The sequence below is a fragment of the Lissotriton vulgaris genome, chromosome 4_1 (assembly GCF_964263255.1).
Source record: "Lissotriton vulgaris chromosome 4_1, aLisVul1.2, whole genome shotgun sequence".
In the NCBI taxonomy this organism is placed as follows: Eukaryota; Metazoa; Chordata; class Amphibia; order Caudata; family Salamandridae; genus Lissotriton; species Lissotriton vulgaris.
In genome coordinates this window covers 1,868,774,609-1,868,795,064 of record NC_141691.1, presented here as the reverse complement: position 1 = coordinate 1,868,795,064, position 20,456 = coordinate 1,868,774,609, and the positions used below count along the sequence as shown (strand labels likewise).

The 20,456-nt window shown below is 47.5% G+C and overlaps 1 protein-coding gene across 1 annotated transcript in view; it reads right to left on the bottom strand.

Annotated features, from left to right (window-relative positions):
• Window positions 1-20,456, bottom strand: part of FER1L6 (fer-1 like family member 6) — a 755,805-nt gene that overhangs the window by 362,770 nt on the left and 372,579 nt on the right. Inside the window, exons 3-4 of the mRNA XM_086966191.1 lie at window positions 5,806-5,938; window positions 4,467-4,521 (exon numbers count right to left, since the gene is read on the bottom strand). Of these exons, the coding sequence (XP_086822317.1) occupies window positions 4,467-4,521; window positions 5,806-5,938 (188 nt within the window). The remainder of the gene's footprint in view (window positions 1-4,466; window positions 4,522-5,805; window positions 5,939-20,456) is intronic.

Below are 20,456 nucleotides of genomic sequence, written 5' to 3'. Positions count from 1 at the left end.
TGATGGAGGAGATCTCATTTCTAGTAGAGTCAGGGAAGGAAAAGAGGTGGATCACGACAAAGGAAGCAGATTTCCTTATCAAATAAGACCCACTACCATCATATTTTTACAGTCTGCCCAAGATGCACAAAAATAAACACCCCCAGGATACGCCCTGTTGTTTCAGGGATTGCGAAGGCATTAGAGCCACTATGGCTGTGTTGGGACATCTAACTATGCCCTTTTAGTGAGAGGAATGATCTCAAAACATGTCCTGAATCTACTAAAGGGAATAGAATTCAAACCAGAAAAGGCCATGTTGATCACTTCAGACATAAAGTCACTATATATGAACATCCCTCATGAGTCTACCCTTGAGGTAGTTGGTAACTAAGCATACAAAACATGACACCACCAGAGTTCATACTAGACCTCGTACATATGGTACTAACAGAAGATTTTACAGCCTTTCATGGCAGGGTGTTGGCCTAGGGCTAGGCCTTGTGGGTAACCAGCTGCAGCCAACCAACTCCCTGAGCACAGCTGGGGGATTGGCTGCCAGGATGGGCTGCAAGTGACCAACCCTACACCACGCACAACCTTCTGCAACACCAACATCTAAAAAGTGAGCCTATTGGCTTTATCAGCAGGTGAGCATATCACCATACATAAAGCAGATTTGTTATATCTGTGCTCGGCCCGCCTCGCCTTCTTGTTATTTTTTGTCCCTGGGGTATCGCGACCCCAAGACGCAACAAACACACAGGGATGCGAAACCCCTCCCCGTTTCTAATCATTTGGCCCAGGAGATGGGGCCCCAGAGCCCATTTGTGGCTCAGGCAAGGGGCAGCATGCCCCCTCTACTTAAATTAGCATTTGGCCAAGGAGCGGTAGGATCTCCTGGGCCCTGAATAGCCCGTTCCCAAAAATATAATAGTTAAGACCCCCAGGCCCAGGCCCATCCAGGAAAACACAGATAGGCATTTTTTATTAAAAGATGCAAGGTCACAGCTTATTTTCAAAAGAAAATGTTAGTTTGGCCCCAGAGGGGCAGGCTATCCTGGCTCTGCAGCTTTATATTTATATTTTTAAGTTAAATTCAGGACAGAAGAGTAACACCCCGAGTCCTATAATGACTGCCTGGAGCATTTTTCTTCATTTTTCAGGCAGCCAATCCAGTGGGAGCGTGTCTCCCATGGAAGCGAATTGGCCCAAAGGGAAAAAAGCCCCAGTCGTTTCATACCTGCAGGTCGAAATGCATCTGTTTCTTTTGCCGAAATAAATACAATTGACAAAACATGAGCTTGTTGGTGAGGCTGGAATTCTTTTCATGCTTGGAAAAGGAGTTTTATTGTAATATTGAGCGGTGGCCACCGCTGAACTAGCCCCAACTTGTGAGGCAAGTCAACCTCACAGGTAGATAGATAGATAGATAGATAGATAGATAGATAGATAGATAGATAGATAGATAGATAGATAGATAGATAGATAGATAGATAGATAGATAGATAGATAGATAGATAGATAGATAGATAGAGTGAGTGAGTGAGTGAGTGAGTGAGTGAGTGAGAGAGAGAGAGAGAGAGAGAGAGCGAGAGAGATAGATAGATAGATAGATAGATAGATAGATAGATAGATAGATAGATAGATAGATAGATAGATAGATAGATAGATAGATAGATAGATAGATCACGTAATGAGGTTTGAACACTGCAACACTCTTGCACCATGCCAGGTTGAGTGGGGAAAATACCCTACTGAACTTGTACAGCCACAGAAAATTGTCTACTACCACGGAAAGTGAGCGTGCAAGTACAGGAATCCCATGCCTTGCAAACTAGGCTGTACATTAGAAGTTCTTTGATTAGACACTTGATTGCTTGTTGTCTTTAAACTAGTTTATTTTACTCTCATGGGAGTAAAGAAATACAAGTTTGTGTGTGCAGTTTTGCCAGGAATAGCCTAGTGCAGAGATCTCCTAACTGGGGAGCAGGCCTCCCTGGGGGTGCCTTAATTGATCCCAGGGAGGGCAACCAGAGAACATCATGCTTGTAACAGTACTTTGCTTTAAGTGAAAAAATGAGTGTTAGTTTGCCACTCTGTTATGGGTCATCACTAAATGTCTTTTGTCATTCAAATCCTGTCTGGGAGTAGGTGTCAAAGAGGGTGAGACTCCAAATAATCCTCCAACCTCCTTACCCCAATTTCTGATAGAGAATCGCATTGTGGAAACATTTAGACCTGGCTGACCGGAATAGGATGTCTGTCAATCATGTATTTAATTGTATTTTTAAGAGGTATAGCAGAATTTAACTATTTAAATACGTTTAGACAAATTTACACATTGCAAATTTAATAGAATAATTGTGATAAAATGACTCATTATGGGAGCCCGATGATTTTTTATTTCCAGCGGGGGTGTGGGGATGCAGCATTAAAAAGTTTGAAGACCACTACCCTAGCGTGCTGCAGGGCACACAAAGTCTTAACTTTAAATAAGACAGAATTTCCAGCCACGCATCCCAACTAATCTGTGTCAGTGTGCATTAGAAGATTAACAAGGAACATAATTCATCCTCCAGAAGTATGGAGATCTTGCCTTGTCAAACTAGCCTGGCTGATGAGCGGTGATGCCCCAAAACCAGTCCCGGGATTCTTGTTTCCAGTCCAGGGATGACCTGGCCTGGCAATTCGGGCTGAACTGTTCCCATGAGGAACAGGGTAAAGACTGATTTGCATATGGCTGAGTGAACTGGAATGGCATGGGGAGCAGAAAAACGCTGGATTTAGGCGCAAATCTCTGTACTGGGGTGAATCTGTGACATTGTGCAGCATTCTATTCATCGATTGTTCTTTTTGCATTGGTGACCCTGAGTGGGACGGGTATGCCCAGACGTTGGTCCCGTGCTTTCCATATCACTGGGGTCAAGCTAGCCTGGCTAATGAGGGGTTATGCCCCTAAGCCGGTCCCAGGATGCTTGTTTCCAGTCCAGGGAGAACCTGGCCTGGCAATTCGGGCTGAACTGTTCCCATGAGGAACAGGGTAAAGGCTGATTTGCATATGGCTGAGTGAACTGGAATGGCATGGGGAGCAAAAAAACGCTGGATTTAGGCGCACATCTCTGTACTGGGGTGAATCTGTGACATTGTGCAGCATTCTGTTCATGGATTGTTCTTTTTGCATTGGTCACCCTGAGTGGGAAGGGTATGCCCAGACGTTGGTCTCGTGCTCTCCATATCACTGGGGTCAAACTAGCCTGGCTAATGAGGGGTTATGCCCCAAAATCGGTCCCAGCATGCTTGTTTCCAGTCCAGGGAGGCCCTAGCCTGGCAGTTCGGGCTAGACAGTTCCCATGGGGAACAGGGCCAAGACTGATTGGCTGTGTCTGAAATAGAATGGCATTGGGAGCAACAAAATTATGGATTTAGGCCCAGATCTCTGTACTTGGGTGATTGTTTGGCTTTTGCAGCATTATGCCAATCATCTGTTCTTTTTGCATTTTTAAAGAAAGTTAGACATGCGTGTCAGCAGAATTTTCATTGCACCCTAGACTCTGTCCCTGGACGATATCACGGTAACTGAAAAGAAAAGTCAATAAATGGTCCTGGTTGTCCCAGCCTTTCTCACAACACATCTATCGACCTCATAACAGCTCCTATTCTGCAATTCGAGGGTCCACCTCTTCACTTAGCACAATAGAAGGTGTCTGCAACCTGCTGACCGTAACCAATCTTGATTCATGTCTCCTAGCATACACCCACTGTTCAGAGGTCTGTTGTCCCAGCTAGATTTGTGTTTTACAAAAATGAATATACATACATACAAGGTCCAGAAAACTAACATGTATTGAACAAATGGGGCAGCATCACAAACTTAAGGTGGCTGCAGTCCTCGCTTATCCTGGACTAGCGGTCACCACTATTGTCTTGTAGGGCTGCCCAAAAATGCTGTGGACCCAAAGCATAAATGCCAAAAATGGACTGGGCCCAAAGCATAGATGCACATAAGAAATGATGACAACCTAGTGGGTTATAACTTGTAGGAATAGGTTAATCTATTGAAAAGTAACGATGTCTGCTACGTCCTTTAGTTGAAGCGCGGAAACCCGTATTCAACAGGGCAAGTGAAAAATAACAAGAGACCACATCTAATCCTCTCCTGCTCTGCTGGTTGCAGACTCATGCTTCTCTGAGTCTTTCTTTTGTTAAACTGGCTGCAGATCTCCAATGTATAGCAGGCAGCGTTAACTTGTCTCTATGCTTCTCTTTCAGGCCACCAACCACAACAGATTCTATGCTCCCGGGTCAGTTTACAAATCTGCCCTTGTTCCTCCTTTTATGAGAAGCCGCTCACCACATTTTTCTTTTCCATTTACTGAGTTCAGAGTCATACAGTGGCTTCTTGGGTGGATCCGTGCTACATGTCCATAATCAACTGGAATGGAAGATCAGGAGAGAACTTAAAAGTGCATTTGCGCTAAACTTACTTGATAATTTTGAATCCTTGCTTCTCCATCTAATATCTTCGGTACTAGTTTTGATCTGGTAGAAAACAAGAGAACATTTATAATTGAAAACAAGCACATATGCAACAGGTACATGAACCATGCAAAAGTCACCATTTTGAAAAATATCAACGAAGATATTTTACCTGCGAGGCAACTCAACTGCTAATAAATCTGTAATCTTCTAATTTATTGTGTGATCAGGATTATGATATATCAGAAGAGATTGCAGCTCCTACATGGACAGTTTTCTGTAAACCTATCAATATCTTAATATAGCATTTTTGTAAATACTTGGGTAGTCCTAAATGTGTACTGATTAATACATTTCTACGTTATTAGTATGGTACAGTCCTATAGAAATGTAACCTTGGTGAAATGTGAAAGAAAACAAAAAACGACATTTTCACTGGGATAGAAAATGCCCCCACCAGTCCATCAATCTGCAAGACCCTAATGAATCTAAAAGGATCGAATCTGGAACAACTAGGACAGTGCCCTCTCCACACCAGTGAGATCCACAGCCCATAGGCTCAGGCTGCCTGGCCTACTTCGGGCGCCATTCAGACTAGATCATGAAAGTGATCTGTTGGCGCTTGAAGGAGACATGCATTCATTCATTCATGCATTCTGCATCAACAATGAAAATAATAACTGCAATAGTGCAGACAATATTGTTGGCGAGATTCAACAGAAGTACTTGGCAAGGAAAACATCTGCCTAGTAGGCTGTTGAGCACATTAAGCAACAAAGAAGAGCAAGCTCTGCATCTTGTCATGAGATAGAGGCATTACAAATAATACTAATAACTTGATTTTATGTAGCATTTCATAGTACACTTTGTACTGTTTTGAAGTGCTGCAAGTCATAATTGTATTTATTCCCCATTCTAATGGTTCTCAGTCTACTGGCTTCGGAAGGACAGATGGCTGAGTTGACCGTGCTGGGATTGCAAATCATGCCCTTCAGACATCAGCAGATCCATTGGTGAGCATTTACCTCCTAAACCAGCTTCACAATGTTTGTGCGTGGTGGACAGCAGTTAACATGTGCCATGGAGCTGTGGTACGGGGAGGTTAATTTCAGCCATTAGTATAAGAAAACATAGAGCCCCATTACGTGGTTGGGTGGACCGCCACCGACAGGCTATGTTTACTTTAATTTTCAGTGCAGTGGTGTTGCAGTAGAAAGTAGTGAGTAAATTGGTCTGGTTTCGTTTTCGAGTCCGACTCTCCAGAATGTAAAACTTCCAATAAGCTTCAATGACAGTGGTATGTGAAGGGGTGGGTCATACATTCACAGTCACATACAATGGCATTACCTTTTCCTTGAAGCCGCACTGGAAATCAATCCACTGGAGGATGAAACGTCACCAAAAATACTCTCTGTACTTGCACTGTTGCCTTCTTGTCCACTGGAACCTTCAAGGAGGCTGTCGGTGTCATCATGTTCACCTGAAATATAGTGTTAACATGAGGCACAGTTATACCAATGGCACGGACTACCCCAAATGGCTCACATCACACATGGTGCAACATTAGACACGTACGTGGAAACCAGAGATTGTTTGTAGCCAGATATGATGAAAGGTATTTAAGCACTTAGGAGCAGATTTACAACTTCTGGCGCATCCCTGCAAATTATCAGGAATACACCAAGAAAGATGCGTCACACAAAACTACCCGTCTGCCACCATGGATGTGCCGCATTTACAATGCAGTGCTCCGTGGCTCACGGATAGGCAGATGCGTGACATATCTGCAGGCGTAAGGTTGGTGCAGTTCGAGAGTCGTGTTGCGGGCAGGACGCAACTCTAGCACTGTGTCAACCCAGCCTATCTCCAACGTGCTGCTTCACGCCTTACGCCTGCTTCAAGTAGGCGCAAGATTGTGACGCAGCGGCATCGGAAAAGTTACTGAGCGAAATCTTGTAGATTTCACTGCGTCACTTTTCCGAGGCTTTCCTCTGACCGAAGGCCCACCCTGCGACAGAACGCCCACTTGAAACTTGACACAGGTTTCATGTGGCGCAGTGCTTTACAACATGACGCATCTGCCTAGATGCGCCAGGTTGTAAATAAGTCGCAATGTGGCGCATGGTGTATGCCGACGCTGCATCACAAAAGTGACGCAAGGCGGCGTAAACTTGTCGTAAGGAGCTTGTAAATCTGCCCCAATGGCCGTAGCGGCTCCAGGAGGGAATGCTGCCCGGAGGTGACACAGGGCGTAGGAGGGGCAGGGTGTGGGGGTAGTAAACTCCAGATTATGGCCTATATATGGCGATATAAGTATACAAAACGAAGTTCATTGTGTGCGCTGCATTGCATTGCATTTGGAAATGCAGTGCGCGCAACAAAATTTGTTTTATTTATTTATTTGTATACTTAGTTCACCACGGATACTCTCTCAGCCCTACCCTCTTCAACACTTTTATGGCACCTTCGTCCAGCATCGCCAAAACCAACAAGCTCAACATCATATCCCATGCCGACGACACACAGCTCATCCTCTCCCTCTCCAAAGACACCACCAACACTGCATGACAGACATCGCCAACTGAATGAAGGATAACTGCCTGAAGTTCAGCACGGACAAGACAGAGGTACTGATTTTCAGAAGCAAAAGCTCCCTATGTGATGCATCCTGGTGACCCTCAGAACTCGGACCTACTCCTAGCCCCACTAACCATGCTAGGAACCTAGGAATCATTCTGGACAACAAGCAACCCATAATGACTCATGTCAACAGCGTCTCTTCCTCCTGATTCTTCATTCTTGCCATGCTTAATAAAATATTCAAATGGCTACCCCAAAGCTCAAGGCGCACCATAGCCCAGGCCCTCATCTCCAGCCGACTGGATTATGGCAACAGTTTCTACGCAGGGATCACAGTTCACCCCCTCCGATGACTACAGACCATACAGACCGCCGCAACCAGACTTGTACTGGATCTCCCTAGATGAACCCACATCACCCCATACCTCAGGGAACCCATTCACTCCCTGTACAGAAACAATGTCAGTTCAAGCTCCTGTCCATGCATACAAAGCCCTGCACAACAGCAGACCCACCTACTTGAACCACCACCTGAACTTCCATCAACCCACCGGACACCTCCAAGTCCCTTCTCTAACCTTCACCCCCACATCTGAAGTAACAGATTCAGAGGTTGCTCCTTCTACCTAGCAGCAAAGACATGGGACGAGCTACCCTTTCATCTACAGTCCTCCCAATCTCTTCCAGAGTTCCGAAAGTCCTGCAAGACTTGGCTTTTGGGCTAATCAACTGGACTGCCAGCGCCTGGATACCCTCACGATTGACAAGTAGTGTTCTACAATTCTATTGATATATTGAATTCACAATGCTCTGAATCAATGGTTAACAACTTCAATTGGAATTGCAAACCATTGAAAAGTTATCAGTTCCCATAATGGAATTGTGTCGGGTAAGCTTTGGGACAGCAGTGGTCCAGAGGACTCAAACAGAAAACCATTTTTTTCATTCCAGTCTTTATGTAAACAGGCTACTTAAAAAAAGGTTCCTTTCTGGGAAAGCAAACACATGGATTGTGATCTGCTGTACCTTACAAGCCACAATCACAGTTTGTAACCAATGTCAAGGGGTTGCAAAAATCGACCTTACCATTTAATATATACATTAAGGAAGTCATTTTTCCGAACTCCTGCAACATTTAGGGATATAACCTAGTAGTACACAGGTCGCATTAATAAATTACAGACTGGTACGAAAGAGACAGTGTACGATTTTCAGTCACGTTTTGCAATCAGTATTTTCATATGTTCTGCCCTGGACCTTAGTGACTGTTGCCTAGAGAGTGGCTGGAAGCTGGATGCTGGGAAGTAGGGCTTGATATTCCAGACAAAAACCCTGAACTATTCTGTTAGGGGCTTCCTACACACGTCTGTAAAGGTTAACTGACTTGTATTTATTTATTATTTATTTATTAGGAAGCTTATAGAGCGCACAGCTACCCCCAAAGGGGGTGTCCCGGCGCTTGTAGAATGCCATCTATTTGGCAAATGAGCAAGCAATTACTAAAAGCCAAAGTAAACGGTATTGCTGAGAGCGGCTTGGAACAGCGTGGCTGAGTGCTCTCGACAGAGGACTGTGACAGTCATTTTGGTAGAGCTCAGTTTCAAGTAGAGGATGAGCACACTACATTGTATTAGGGAGAGTCAGATTGTCAATCAATGGATGTCATTGAACAATGACACTTTGAAACTGAGTAGTGTACTGTCAAGGCACTCATGAAAAAAAGACCAAGAGTTGAATGTATGAGATTGCACATGTAAAATGCCAATAAAAAGAAATAAATAAAAAAAAACATATATATATATAAATTTCCAGCGAGAAGATAAACAATGGTGGAAGCAGAATGCCACTTGGAAAGAAAGTGACCGAGTTTACACACTGCGGTCAATTCCCACTGTAGGAAGGTGGATATCTGACTATGGTTACCCCCAAACTTTTTGCCTGGTGTTTAGCTGTTTTTTGACTTAGTTGGCCTGGGATCCTGCTATTCAGGGCCCCAGGCTGATTGCTCTCTCCTTAAAATGGACTCCATGTACCTTAGGTGCATAAAACAATTGGAATTGGTTCACCTTATAGGCCCCTGTAACAGTGTACCATAGGTACCCAGGGTATAGGTGTAGCCAAGGCCTACCAGGGGCTGCAGCATGTATTGTGCCACCCCTGGCCTGGCCTCCATATTTGACACAACCGGCTGATCACTCAGCTCGGGTAAGTTGGTGTAATCACCTCTTGCTTAGATATAGTATCCCTATATCTAACCCTAAACTGGACACATTTGTTCCTATCAGCCACTCCTATGGAAGGCCTCATCAATCCTGGAGGCAGAGTGCTTGGAAATATGTGAGATGGTGCTCTAGCATGAGCTGAGCCTGTCTGCAGCTGTCGGGAACCACTCCCTAAGCTGTTCCGGGATATTGCCATACCATATACTCTTAAGTGCATTATAATCCTCGCGGTTATTTGCTATCTTTGGTTTGGCTTTATCAAAACATGTCGAGTAAGGTGTCATACGAATTGGAATACTATCCCCTCGCCAATTCTGGCGACGGGGATAGCATTCCACCCTTCTAGAGGGACACGACATGTGTGTAGCCTTAACCCCGGTTAAAGTTAACCAGAGCCTCAGCATCACAAAATGGATGCTGCCACTACAGACACATGTCTGACCTCCTGCTGCTGGGAGTCCTTCCAGCGAGGAGGGCCTGGACAAAGGGTTTCCTGCCTGGGGAGGTGCGAGCACCACCCCAGACAGGGTTTTGTGTATTGGGTAGGACAGGGCTGAATAGATTGAGACATGCCTGGGGCACACAAGGTGTCCCTGTGCATAAGCCAGCCCCAGTCCTGGCGAGGAGCTGGACAAAGGAAAGGGGGTGTAACCACCCCCCTTCCTGGTCCCACCCATAGGGGAGGGACCTAGCAGGAGATCCACCCCTCAGATTGGAATAAGAGTGGGAGCAGTGCCATTGCACAGCAGATCATCCTGAATCAACTTTAAACAAAGAAGAAGACTGGACTTCGACATTCTGCTGCTCAGAAGACTGAAGAGAATCTCCCTTGTGGCCTAGGAGGGGCCACCCTGTGAACACAGGCATCACCCAGCACCTCAACGTCTGCTTTGCCGCCGCCTCCCGCCGGAGCCCGAGTGCAGAGCCTGACAAGACCCAGCTTCCCAGACTTCTCACAGCCCGATCCACAGTCCCTGCAAAGAAGGGACCCGTGGAGGCACCGAGAGATGTGGGAGCGGACATCTTGAAAGACCCCCGAGACGCTGACTGCGCAGCACCCGAGGCACCCTCGACTCTGTGCTTTGGGGTTTGAGAAGCCCTACAACCGAGCAGCATTTGCACCAAAGATCAGCCCTCCAGCATCTCCACGATCTGCGTGGGGCCCTTTTGCTTTGTGCCACTTGACTCGCCATCCTGGCCGCTTGTCACGTGATCAGCGGCCATCTTGGTGACGAAACCTACAATTTACACTGTTGGTCTGATTGCTCCAGACCTGCCCTCGCTCCTGTAGAAAGGAGTACCCGCTTTGACCTTGCTGGTCCGAGTAATAAGCCTTTTTCACATTCCCCGTGGCTTGCATTAGCCAAGGCTTGTTTGCTTCAATCGAGTTGCCGACACCGCCATCAGCTAGAGCCTTCAAAGGACAGCTTGTGATCGACTCCTGGACGTCCTTGACCTCTTCGTGTCTACGTGGCTGCAGAGAGAAGTAACACCTCATCACCTGTTTGCACCCGACTTTGCCTGGTTCCAATCTGGTTCCACGGTGGTCACTGGTCTGTGACTTTGAACATTGTCCCCTCTGCTTTCAGGTCTTCACCACTTCAGATCCACCCTTGGATCCACCGGACACTTCTCCTTCACATCGCCTGCAGCATCTTCAGCTTCAAGCGCCAAGAACCTGCGTGTCAAAACCCGACGCCAATTCGACCCTGTGCACCCACTTCCTGTGGGTGAGGTAACATTGCAACGCCGGTGTCCCTACACTGGTACACACCTCTAGGGTCTGTGTCTTAAGTTTTGTTCCTCTAGGTTCAGCGGAAGTGCCTTTAAACTAACTTTGTGTAACTTTTACGCACCATAGACTTTACATTGGAAAGTGCGTGCACTTTGAACACTGCACCCGAGTCCCGCGGGCCTTTCCCGACTTAATCATTGCTAGTCTCGAATAGCTCCAGCGATTCCCAAGGCCCTAGGCCTGTTCCCTTTCCTACTGGTATCTCTTATACCACTTTCTTAGTATATGGTTTAGGTGGCCCCTAGGGCTCATCCATATTGGGCAACTTTTGTGTAGTTTAAACTGTCTTGTGATTTAACGCTTGTGCTTCTGTGCTCATAAAGAGTCCAGGGGATTTTATAGTTAATAAATCAATATATATTTTCAATATATATCTGTGTGGTGTCCCTTTCATTTGGTATTCAAGGGGGTTGTGTATGGTATAACAGCTGGCTTCACATGCCTTTCAGAGTTTAGCCTAAGACTGCTTTGTCCACGTTACCACTAGGATAACTGGTCTACAAGGTTGAATTACAACCATCATCATAAGGGTTGCTTGGCATGGTACAAAGTGATCACTAAGAATTAGTGAGCATTATATACCAGGCCAACTTCTCACATTGGTGAGCAGCGGATTGGGATCTGAGCTTGCTGTTGTTTTACCATTACAATCTTTGAGATTATCATTTGAAAGATCATACAGGTACCTGCTAGGTACATATAAAACAAGACTAGTATACTTAAGTTCTACTGAACTTAGTTGTTGTAGAGCAAAGGGAGTAGCACACCCTAGCTACAACTACTAGATAGGTTTAGTAGGTAAACACCAGTGTAGGTAGATTGCAACACATCCACCCACACTAGAGCAATGTCTGGAGCAGAGGGTTCCACTGGGAATGTCTCTGTTGAGAGTGACCCTCCAAGGGCACCATCCAAATTTGCTATTTTTTCCTTTAAGGAATTAAGACAGCTTTGTGTCTTAAGGGGTCTGAAGACAGGGCCATCCCCTACTACAGACCACCTAAGAGAGATCTTGGATCAGTCTGAGACTCTGAAGACCTCTAAGGCAGACCCCACAGGGAATGCTGAAGGAGCCATCCTTCAGAGGATGACACTGTAGACACCCCTGGTCCTATCATCCTAGTAGATGAGGAAGCCCCCATCACTGGAGCTCCTCAGGTAGAGGAAGAGGAGGAGGAAGAGGAGGAATAGGAAGAGGTGGAAAGCAGTGGGTCAGATGATGACAGAAATACTCAGGTGCTGGTCAGTAGACTGAACCAGGCTAACTTAAGCTTACTTGGGAATGAATCAGGTAACACCCCATTCAGACCCCCAGGTGGACTTAACCAGAAGCTTAGGAGGAGAAGGACTCACTCAGGTGACTCTGACAAATCCCATGCTTCTAGAGGTTCTCATGGTCACTCCAGAAAGGGGATGACTAGCCCTCAGAGAAGGGAACATGAGACCAAATTGAGAGAATCTCAAATTAGAGAGGCTGAATTGAGAGTCCAGAGACAAGAGTTAGAGATTGCCCTGGCCCAAGAGAAACTTGCTAGAGCAAGACAGCCTAGAGAGAGTGGATTAGGATCCACTGGTGGCAGCAATATCCACAAGGATAAAGACAGGTCTTTTGATACAAGAAACCCGAGTAAGATTGTGCCCCCCTACAAAGCTGGGGATGATATCCACAAATGGATGACTGCACTTGAGAGGGCCTGCATGGTACAGCAGATCCCTCAGGAGCAGTGGGCAGCAATCTTGTGGCTCTCCTTTGAAGGTAGAGGCAGAGACAGACTCCTCACAGTTAGTGATGGGGATTCTACAAACTATATGGTCCTGAAGAGTGCTCTGATTGATGGGTTAGGCTTAACCACTGAACAGTACAGGCTAATGTTCAGAGATACCCAGAAGACACAGACTCAGGACTGGTCTGAATTTGTTGAGTGTGCCACTAAGGCTCTGGAGGGCTGGTTGCTGGGAAGTAAGGTTACTGACTATACAGGATTGTATAATTTAATTATGAGAGAGCAAATCTTAAGTAATTGTCAAAATCAGCTTCTACATCAGCACCTGGTTGACTCTGATCTGGCCTCCCCACAAGAATTGGGTAGGAGGGCAGACAAATGGGTCAGAACCAGGATCAGGCCTAAGAACCAGGGTGGTGACCAAAAGAAAGAGACTACCAAGCCTCAAGAGAAGGGTGGGGATAAAAGTAAGGAAAAGACTTCCCCAGGGCCCCAAAACTCCAAGAATGGGGGTGGGTCCCAAGACACTTCTACAACCCAGAAAAAGCCTTATTGTCATACCTGTAAACAGGTGGGGCATTACAAAACAGATAGCTGTTGTCCCAAGAATGGCAATAAGGAGAATATACCTCCAGGTAAGGCTCCAACACCTCCTGTCACTGTTAGCAGTGGTCCCCCAGGTGGTGGGAGCACCCCCAAGAATTTGGGTGGGTTTACTTTTGGAGGACAGGTGGACTCTGGCCTATCCAGGTCCCCTAACTCAGATACTCTTGTCTATGAGACTGGCATGGGGTTTGCCAATTTCATTGCTTGCCCAAACACTTTGAGCAAGTATAGACAGGAGCCCCTCATCAATGGTTTGAAAGTTGAGGCCTTCAGAGACACAGGGGCTAGCATCACCATGGTGGCTGAATGTCTAGTCCCCTCAAGGCAACTTTTACCTGATGCCAGATATCAGGTGACAAACATTGATGGCATAGAAACCAATCATCCCATGGCAGTAGTCAATCTTAGCTGGGGAGGTGTCACTGGCCCAAAAAGAGTGGCAGTGTCATCAAACTTGCCTGTAGATTGCCTACTGGGTAATGATTTGGAAATCTCAGCCTGGGCTGAGGTTGAACAGCAAACCCATTCTAGAATGGTAAATCTCCATGGAAAGGTTAGTGGGGCTGTAATGGCTACAGCCCCAATTCAAGATGTCCTTCCTGAAAAGGTTGGGAGGGCTGAGCAAACCTCAGCCCCATCTTTAGATAACCTCCCTCCTGAAAAGAGTAGCAGGGCTGTACTGGTAACCGCCCATACCCAAACTGAGTCTCCTCCTGAAAAGGTTGGTGGGGCTGTGATGGCCACAGCCCAAACTCAAACTGATACATGGGTAGTGAAGCCTGAAATGATGGATCACTCCACCCAAACAGAGAGCATTGAGGAGGAAGAGAAATCTCCCTCCCACCAGACTTTAGGAAAGGATCAGCCTCCTCAGGGAACTGATCTTACCCCTGATGAAGGAACTGTCCCAGAGGTTGTTAGGCCTGGCCTGACAGAGCCTCTGATGGCAGTGGACCCTTCTCAGGAGGGACCCAGTCTGGAGCAGGTAACCTGCCCCTCTCTACCTTGCCTTACTCAGCCCAGGGCTGCAGAGGACAAGAAGGACAGTGAGACCCAAAGGGCCCCCCTGTCAAATAAAGCACCCCCATCAACAGATTAGGGGCACCGAAACTAGTAGCCCTAGTGAGGTGAAAACTTTAAAAACTCCAGAGGGATCCCCCTTAAAAGTAGTTAGGGACCTCCCCCAGATGGATATTGTTGGGCACAGCCAAACCTGGGACCAAAAGGCCCCAAACCTGACCTGTCCCTCCAGTAAACCAAACAGAGGGACCCAGCCTCCAGCTTTAGGTAGCCAGAGGTTGACCCTGAGAGCACAGTGCAACTCAGTCAGAGAAAGAAAGGCACACATGGTGGAGAGTGATTGGAGGAAGCTGAGCCCTACAGAGGAAACTCACTTCAGTACTCCATCTCAACACCAGCCTTTGACTTTGCAAAGACACACCACAGGTAGAGATTCCCTATGGTGGAGACCCTCAGATACCCTTAGGGTGAGGGATTGCTTAGTGGACCATGAGACAGGGGGTTACCAAGCCAGAGCTGGTACTTCCTTATATGGCCACTTAGGCAATATAGGCTTACCTGGTCAAGGATAGCCTTATCTCCTTTCGTTTGGGGGGGGGGGGGGGGGGTTATGTAGGAAGGTGGATATCTGACTATGGTTACCCCCAAACTTTTTGCCTGGTGTTTAGCTGGTTTTTGACTTAGTTGGCCTGGGATCCTGCTATTCAGGGCCCCAGGCCGATTGCTCTCTCCTTAAAATGGACTCCATGTACCTTAGGTGCATAAAACAATTGGAATTGGTTCACCTTATAGGCCCCTGTAACAGTGTACCATAGGTACCCAGGGTATAGGTGTAGCCAAGGCCTACCAGGGGCTGCAGCATGTATTGTGCCACCCCTGGCCTGGCCTCCATATTTGACACAACTGGCTGATCACTCAGCTGGGGTAAGTTGGTGTAATCACCTCTTGCTTAGATATAGTATCCCTATATCTAACCCTAAACTGGACACATATGTTCCTATCAGCCACTCCTATGGAAGGCCTCATCAATCCTGGAGGCAGAGTGCTTGGAAATATGTGAGATGGTGCTCTAGCATGAGCTGAGCCTGTCTGCAGCTGTCGGGAACCACTCCCTAAGCTGTTCCGGGATATTGCCATACCATATACTCTTAAGTGCATTATAATCCTCGGGGTTATTTGCTATCTTTGGTTTGGCTTTATCAAAAGATGTCGAGTAAGGTGTCATACGAATTGGAATACTATCCCCTTGCCAATTCTGGCGACGGGGATAGCATTCCACCCTTCTAGAGGGACACGACATGTGTGTAGCCTTAACCCCGGTTAAAGTTAACCAGAGCCTCAGCATCACAAAATGGATGCTGCCACCACAGACACATGTCTGACCTCCTGCTGCTGGGAGTCCTTCCAGCGAGGAGGGCCTGGACAAAGGGTTTCCTGCCTGGGGAGGTGCGAGCACCACCCCAGACAGGGTTTTGTGTATTGGGTAGGACAGGGCTGAATAGATTGAGACATGCCTGGGGCACACAAGGTGTCCCTGTGCATAAGCCAGCCCAAACCGGTTCTGGGGCTTTCCAGCCCCAGTCCTGGCGAGGAGCTGGACAAAGGAAAGGGGGTGTAACCACCCCCCTTCCTGGTCCCACCCATAGGGGAGGGACCTAGCAGGAGATCCACCCCTCAGATTGGAATAAGAGTGGGAGCAGTGCCATTGCACAGCAGATCATCCTGAATCAACTTTAAACAAAGAAGAAGACTGGACTTCGACATTCTGCTGCTCAGAAGACTGAAGAGAATCTCCCTTGTGGCCTAGGAGGGGCCACCCTGTGAACACAGGCATCACCCAGCACCTCGACGTCTGCTTTGCCGCCGCCTCCCGCCGGAGCCCGAGTGCAGAGCCTGACAAGACCCAGCTTCCCAGACTTCTCACAGCCCGATCCACAGTCCCTGCAAAGAAGGGACCAGTGGAGGCACCGAGAGACGTGGGAGCGGACATCTTGAAAGACCCCCGAGACGCTGACTGCGCAGCACCCGAGGCACCCTCGACTCTGTGCTTTGAGGTTTGAGAAGCCCCACAACCGAGCAGCATTTGCACCAAAGATCAGCCCTCCAGCATCTCCACGATCTGCGTGGGGTCCTTTTGCTTTGTGCCACTTGACTCGCCATCCCGGCCGCTTGTCACGTGATCAGCGGCCATCTTGGTGACGAAACCTACAATTTACACTGTGGGTCTGATTGCTATAGACCTGCCCTCGCTCCTGTAGAAAGGAGTACCCGCTTTGACCTTGCTGGTCCGAGTAATAAGCCTTTTTCACATTCCCCGTGGCTTGCATTAGCCAAGGCTTGTTTGCTTCAATCGAGTTGCCGACACCGCCATCAGCTAGAACCTTCGAAGGACAGCTCGTGATCGACTCCTGGACGTCCTTGACCTCTTCGTGTCCACGTGGCTGCAGAGAGAAGCAACACCTCATCACCTGTTTGCACCCGACTTTGCCTGGTTCCAATCTGGTTCCACGGTGGTCACTGGTCTGTGACTTTGAACATTGTCCCCTCTGCTTTCAGGTCTTCACCACTTCAGATCCACCCTTGGATCCACCGGACACTTCTCCTTCACATCGCCTGCAGCATCTTCAGCTTCAAGCGCCAAGAACCTGCGTGTCAAAACCCAACGCCACTTCGACCCTGTGCACCCACTTCCTGTGGGTGAGGTAAAATTGCAACGCCAGTGTCCCTACACTGGTACACACCTCTAGGGTCTGTGTCTTAAGTTTTGTTCCTCTAGGTTCAGCGGAAGTGCCTTTAAACTAACTTTGTGTAACTTTTACGCACCATAGACTTTACATTGGAAAGTGCGTGCACTTTGAACACTGCACCCGAGTCCCGCGGGCCTTTCCCGACTTAATCATTGCTAGTCTCGAATAGCTCCAGCGATTCCCAAGGCCCTAGGCCTGTTCCCTTTCCTACTGGTATCTCTTATACCACTTTCTTAGTATATGGTTTAGGTGGCCCCTAGGGCTCATCCATATTGGGCAACTTTTGTGTAGTTTAAACTGTCTTGTGATTTAACGCTTGTGCTTCTGTGCTCATAAAGAGTCCAGGGGATTTTATAGTTAATAAATCAATATATATTTTCAATATATATCTGTGTGGTGTCCCTTTCATTTGGTATTCAAGGGGGTTGTGTATGGTATAACAGCTGGCTTCACATGCCTTTCAGAGTTTAGCCTAAGACTGCTTTGTCCACGTTACCACTAGGATAACTGGTCTACAAGGTTGAATTACAACCATCATCATAAGGGTTGCTTGGCATGGTACAAAGTGATCACTAAGAATTAGTGAGCATTATATACCAAGCCAACTTCTCACACCCACCTACTGTGTTAGGATGTTGAGAAGGGCCTGGTATTCAGTGATATCAAATGCTGCTGGTAGGTCAGGGAGAAGGAGCAGTGATGGGTCTCTTCTGGCAGTGTTTTAGAGTATCATTGATGCCCTAGATACTAGCTGTTTCAATGATGCTTCAAGGTTGATGTGCTGTTAGCCCCGAAGAAAACATCATCAGAGACCTTTCCAGTCTATATTCAGATTTTTCAGGTTGGGGGTTGGTCAGTAATCTGATAGCTCCTCTTGGTCTAATTGAGGTTTTTTTAATGAGGGGTTGAGTTTATGTAATTTCCAACATGTCGTACAATACTCCCGCCAAAATGGAAGACTTGATGATTTGGAAGAATTCATTATACAGAAGTGGATAGTATTATGGCAGCTCTTTTGGTGTGTGAGGGGCATTGTAGGAGGGTTGTGAATTTGCCACATGGTTTATTGGTAAGGTTATGCTGGACTGTGTGCAGTTTTGGATGGCATGGACATAAATTAGTATAACAGCAGAATGTCTTGACAGTGACTTACTTTGGCTGCTTCTCTCTGTAAATGTGTTCAGTCTGAAGTAAGCATAGTGACTTGGTATCTGCACGTAGTGTATGCTGATTTCGGTTATCTGTGGCTTTCAACAATGTGCTCCCAATGTGTAGATTCCTGTTTTGCTAGTACTGGACACGTTTATTTACCAAGACAATGAAGATGTGGCTAGGATTGTTTTCTAGTGAGAGGGTCATGACTGTTAGTATGCTGGCTTAGAGATTCATGGCACACCTCAAAGGGCACACTTATGTTTTGGATTGATTTAGGTAAGAAACTTTTATCCTGTGAAAATCTCATTTTTTTGCTTTTGGGCCTCTGGGTTTTGGAACTTTGTTGTGAGTGCGTTTCCCAAATTAAGTCTCCCCTATTGTAGCCATCTGTTCAAAAAAGTCGAAGCAGTCAATGGGTACCTCTTTAAATCAGGTGAGCTGTTGGTGCAGCTGGGTAAAGGACTCTGGGAATTGGGTGTGTGATCCATTTGTATAACATGTGTGCACAAGTGTACATCCTCGGAGATGAACTGCTTATCTGACTCATCCAACTGAGGATATAAAAAGAAATGCTCCTTTCTTTTTGAGTGAAGACCCAGAAGGACCGCATCAACCAAACCAGAGGAGGAATCGCCATCATCTACAGGGACACCATCAACATCATGACCAACGCCGAAGACACACTCTCCACCGCCGAACACCTACACTTCCAGATTCACTCCAACCCCAGGACCACCCTCAGAGGAACGCTCATCTACAGACCCCTGGGCCCGCGCACACAATTCAGCGACACCATCGCCGACTTCATCAGCCCTCACTCCCTGGCTTCACCAGAATACATCCTCCTAGGGGACCTGAACTTCCACCTGGAGAAAAACAACGACAACAACACCACCACCATGCTCGCCACCCTCGGACTCAAACAACTGGTAAACACCCCCACCCACCTCGCTGGACACACGCTCAACCCCATCTTCTCCGCCAGCAACCACGTCTCCTTCAGCCACTCCACCGGACTACACTGGACAGACCACAGATGCATCCACCTCACCTTCAAAAAGAATACATCACACCACCGTATGCAACAAATCCCCCGTAGATGCTGGAGAAAAATCACCACAGACCAGCTCCTCTCATCACTAAGCCAGAGCCCGACAGCCGACACCGCCGACGCCAATGACACAGCCCACAGCCTCACACTGTGGATCACCAACTGCGCCGATGACCACACCCCACTGAAGAACCCCCCAGGAAAGACCGGCAACAGGAAAACCTCATGGTTCACAGACACCCTCAAAGACTCAAAGAAATCCTGCCGAACCTTCGAAAACACCTGGCGCCACAAACGGACAACAGAAAACCTGACAGCCCTCAAGAAGCCACCCGCGAACACCACCAGCTGATCCGCACCACCAAAAGGGCATCGTTCAAAGAGCGGCTAGAGAACAACACTCACAACAGCAAGGAACTCTGCAGCATCGTCAAAGAGCTCTCCAACCCCAGCGCCAGCAACAAGGACATCACCCCATCGCAAGACAACTGCAACTCTCTTGCCACGTTCTTCCAACGCAAGATCGCAGATATACACAACAGCTTCGGACCCCAGACCCCGCCTCCAGCCACTGAAGCAGCAACCCCCACCACCACCCTCAGTGCCTGGACCCCCATCAGCACGAAAGACACCACCCACATCATGAACACCATCCACTCCGGCTCCCCCTCGGACCCCTGCCCCCATCACATCTTCAACAAAGCCGACAACATCATCGCACCCCACCTCCACAACGTCATAAAGAACTCCCTTATGTCAGCCACCTTCCCTGAGAGCTGGAAACACGCAGAAATCAGTGCCCTTCTGAAAAAACCCACGGCGGACCCAAAAGACCTCAAGAACTTCCATCCCATCTCTCTCCTTCCCTTCCCGGCTAAAGTCATCTGGAAGACCGTCAACAAACAGCTGACCGCTTTCCTCGAGGCAAACAACTCGCTCGACCCGTCCCAGTCCAGATTTCGAGCCAACCACAGCACCGAGACCGCCCTCATCGCAGCCACTGACAACATCAGGACCCTGATGGACAACGGAGAAACAACCGCCCTCATCCTCCTAGACCTCTCGGCAGCCTTTGACACCGTATGCCACCGCACCCTA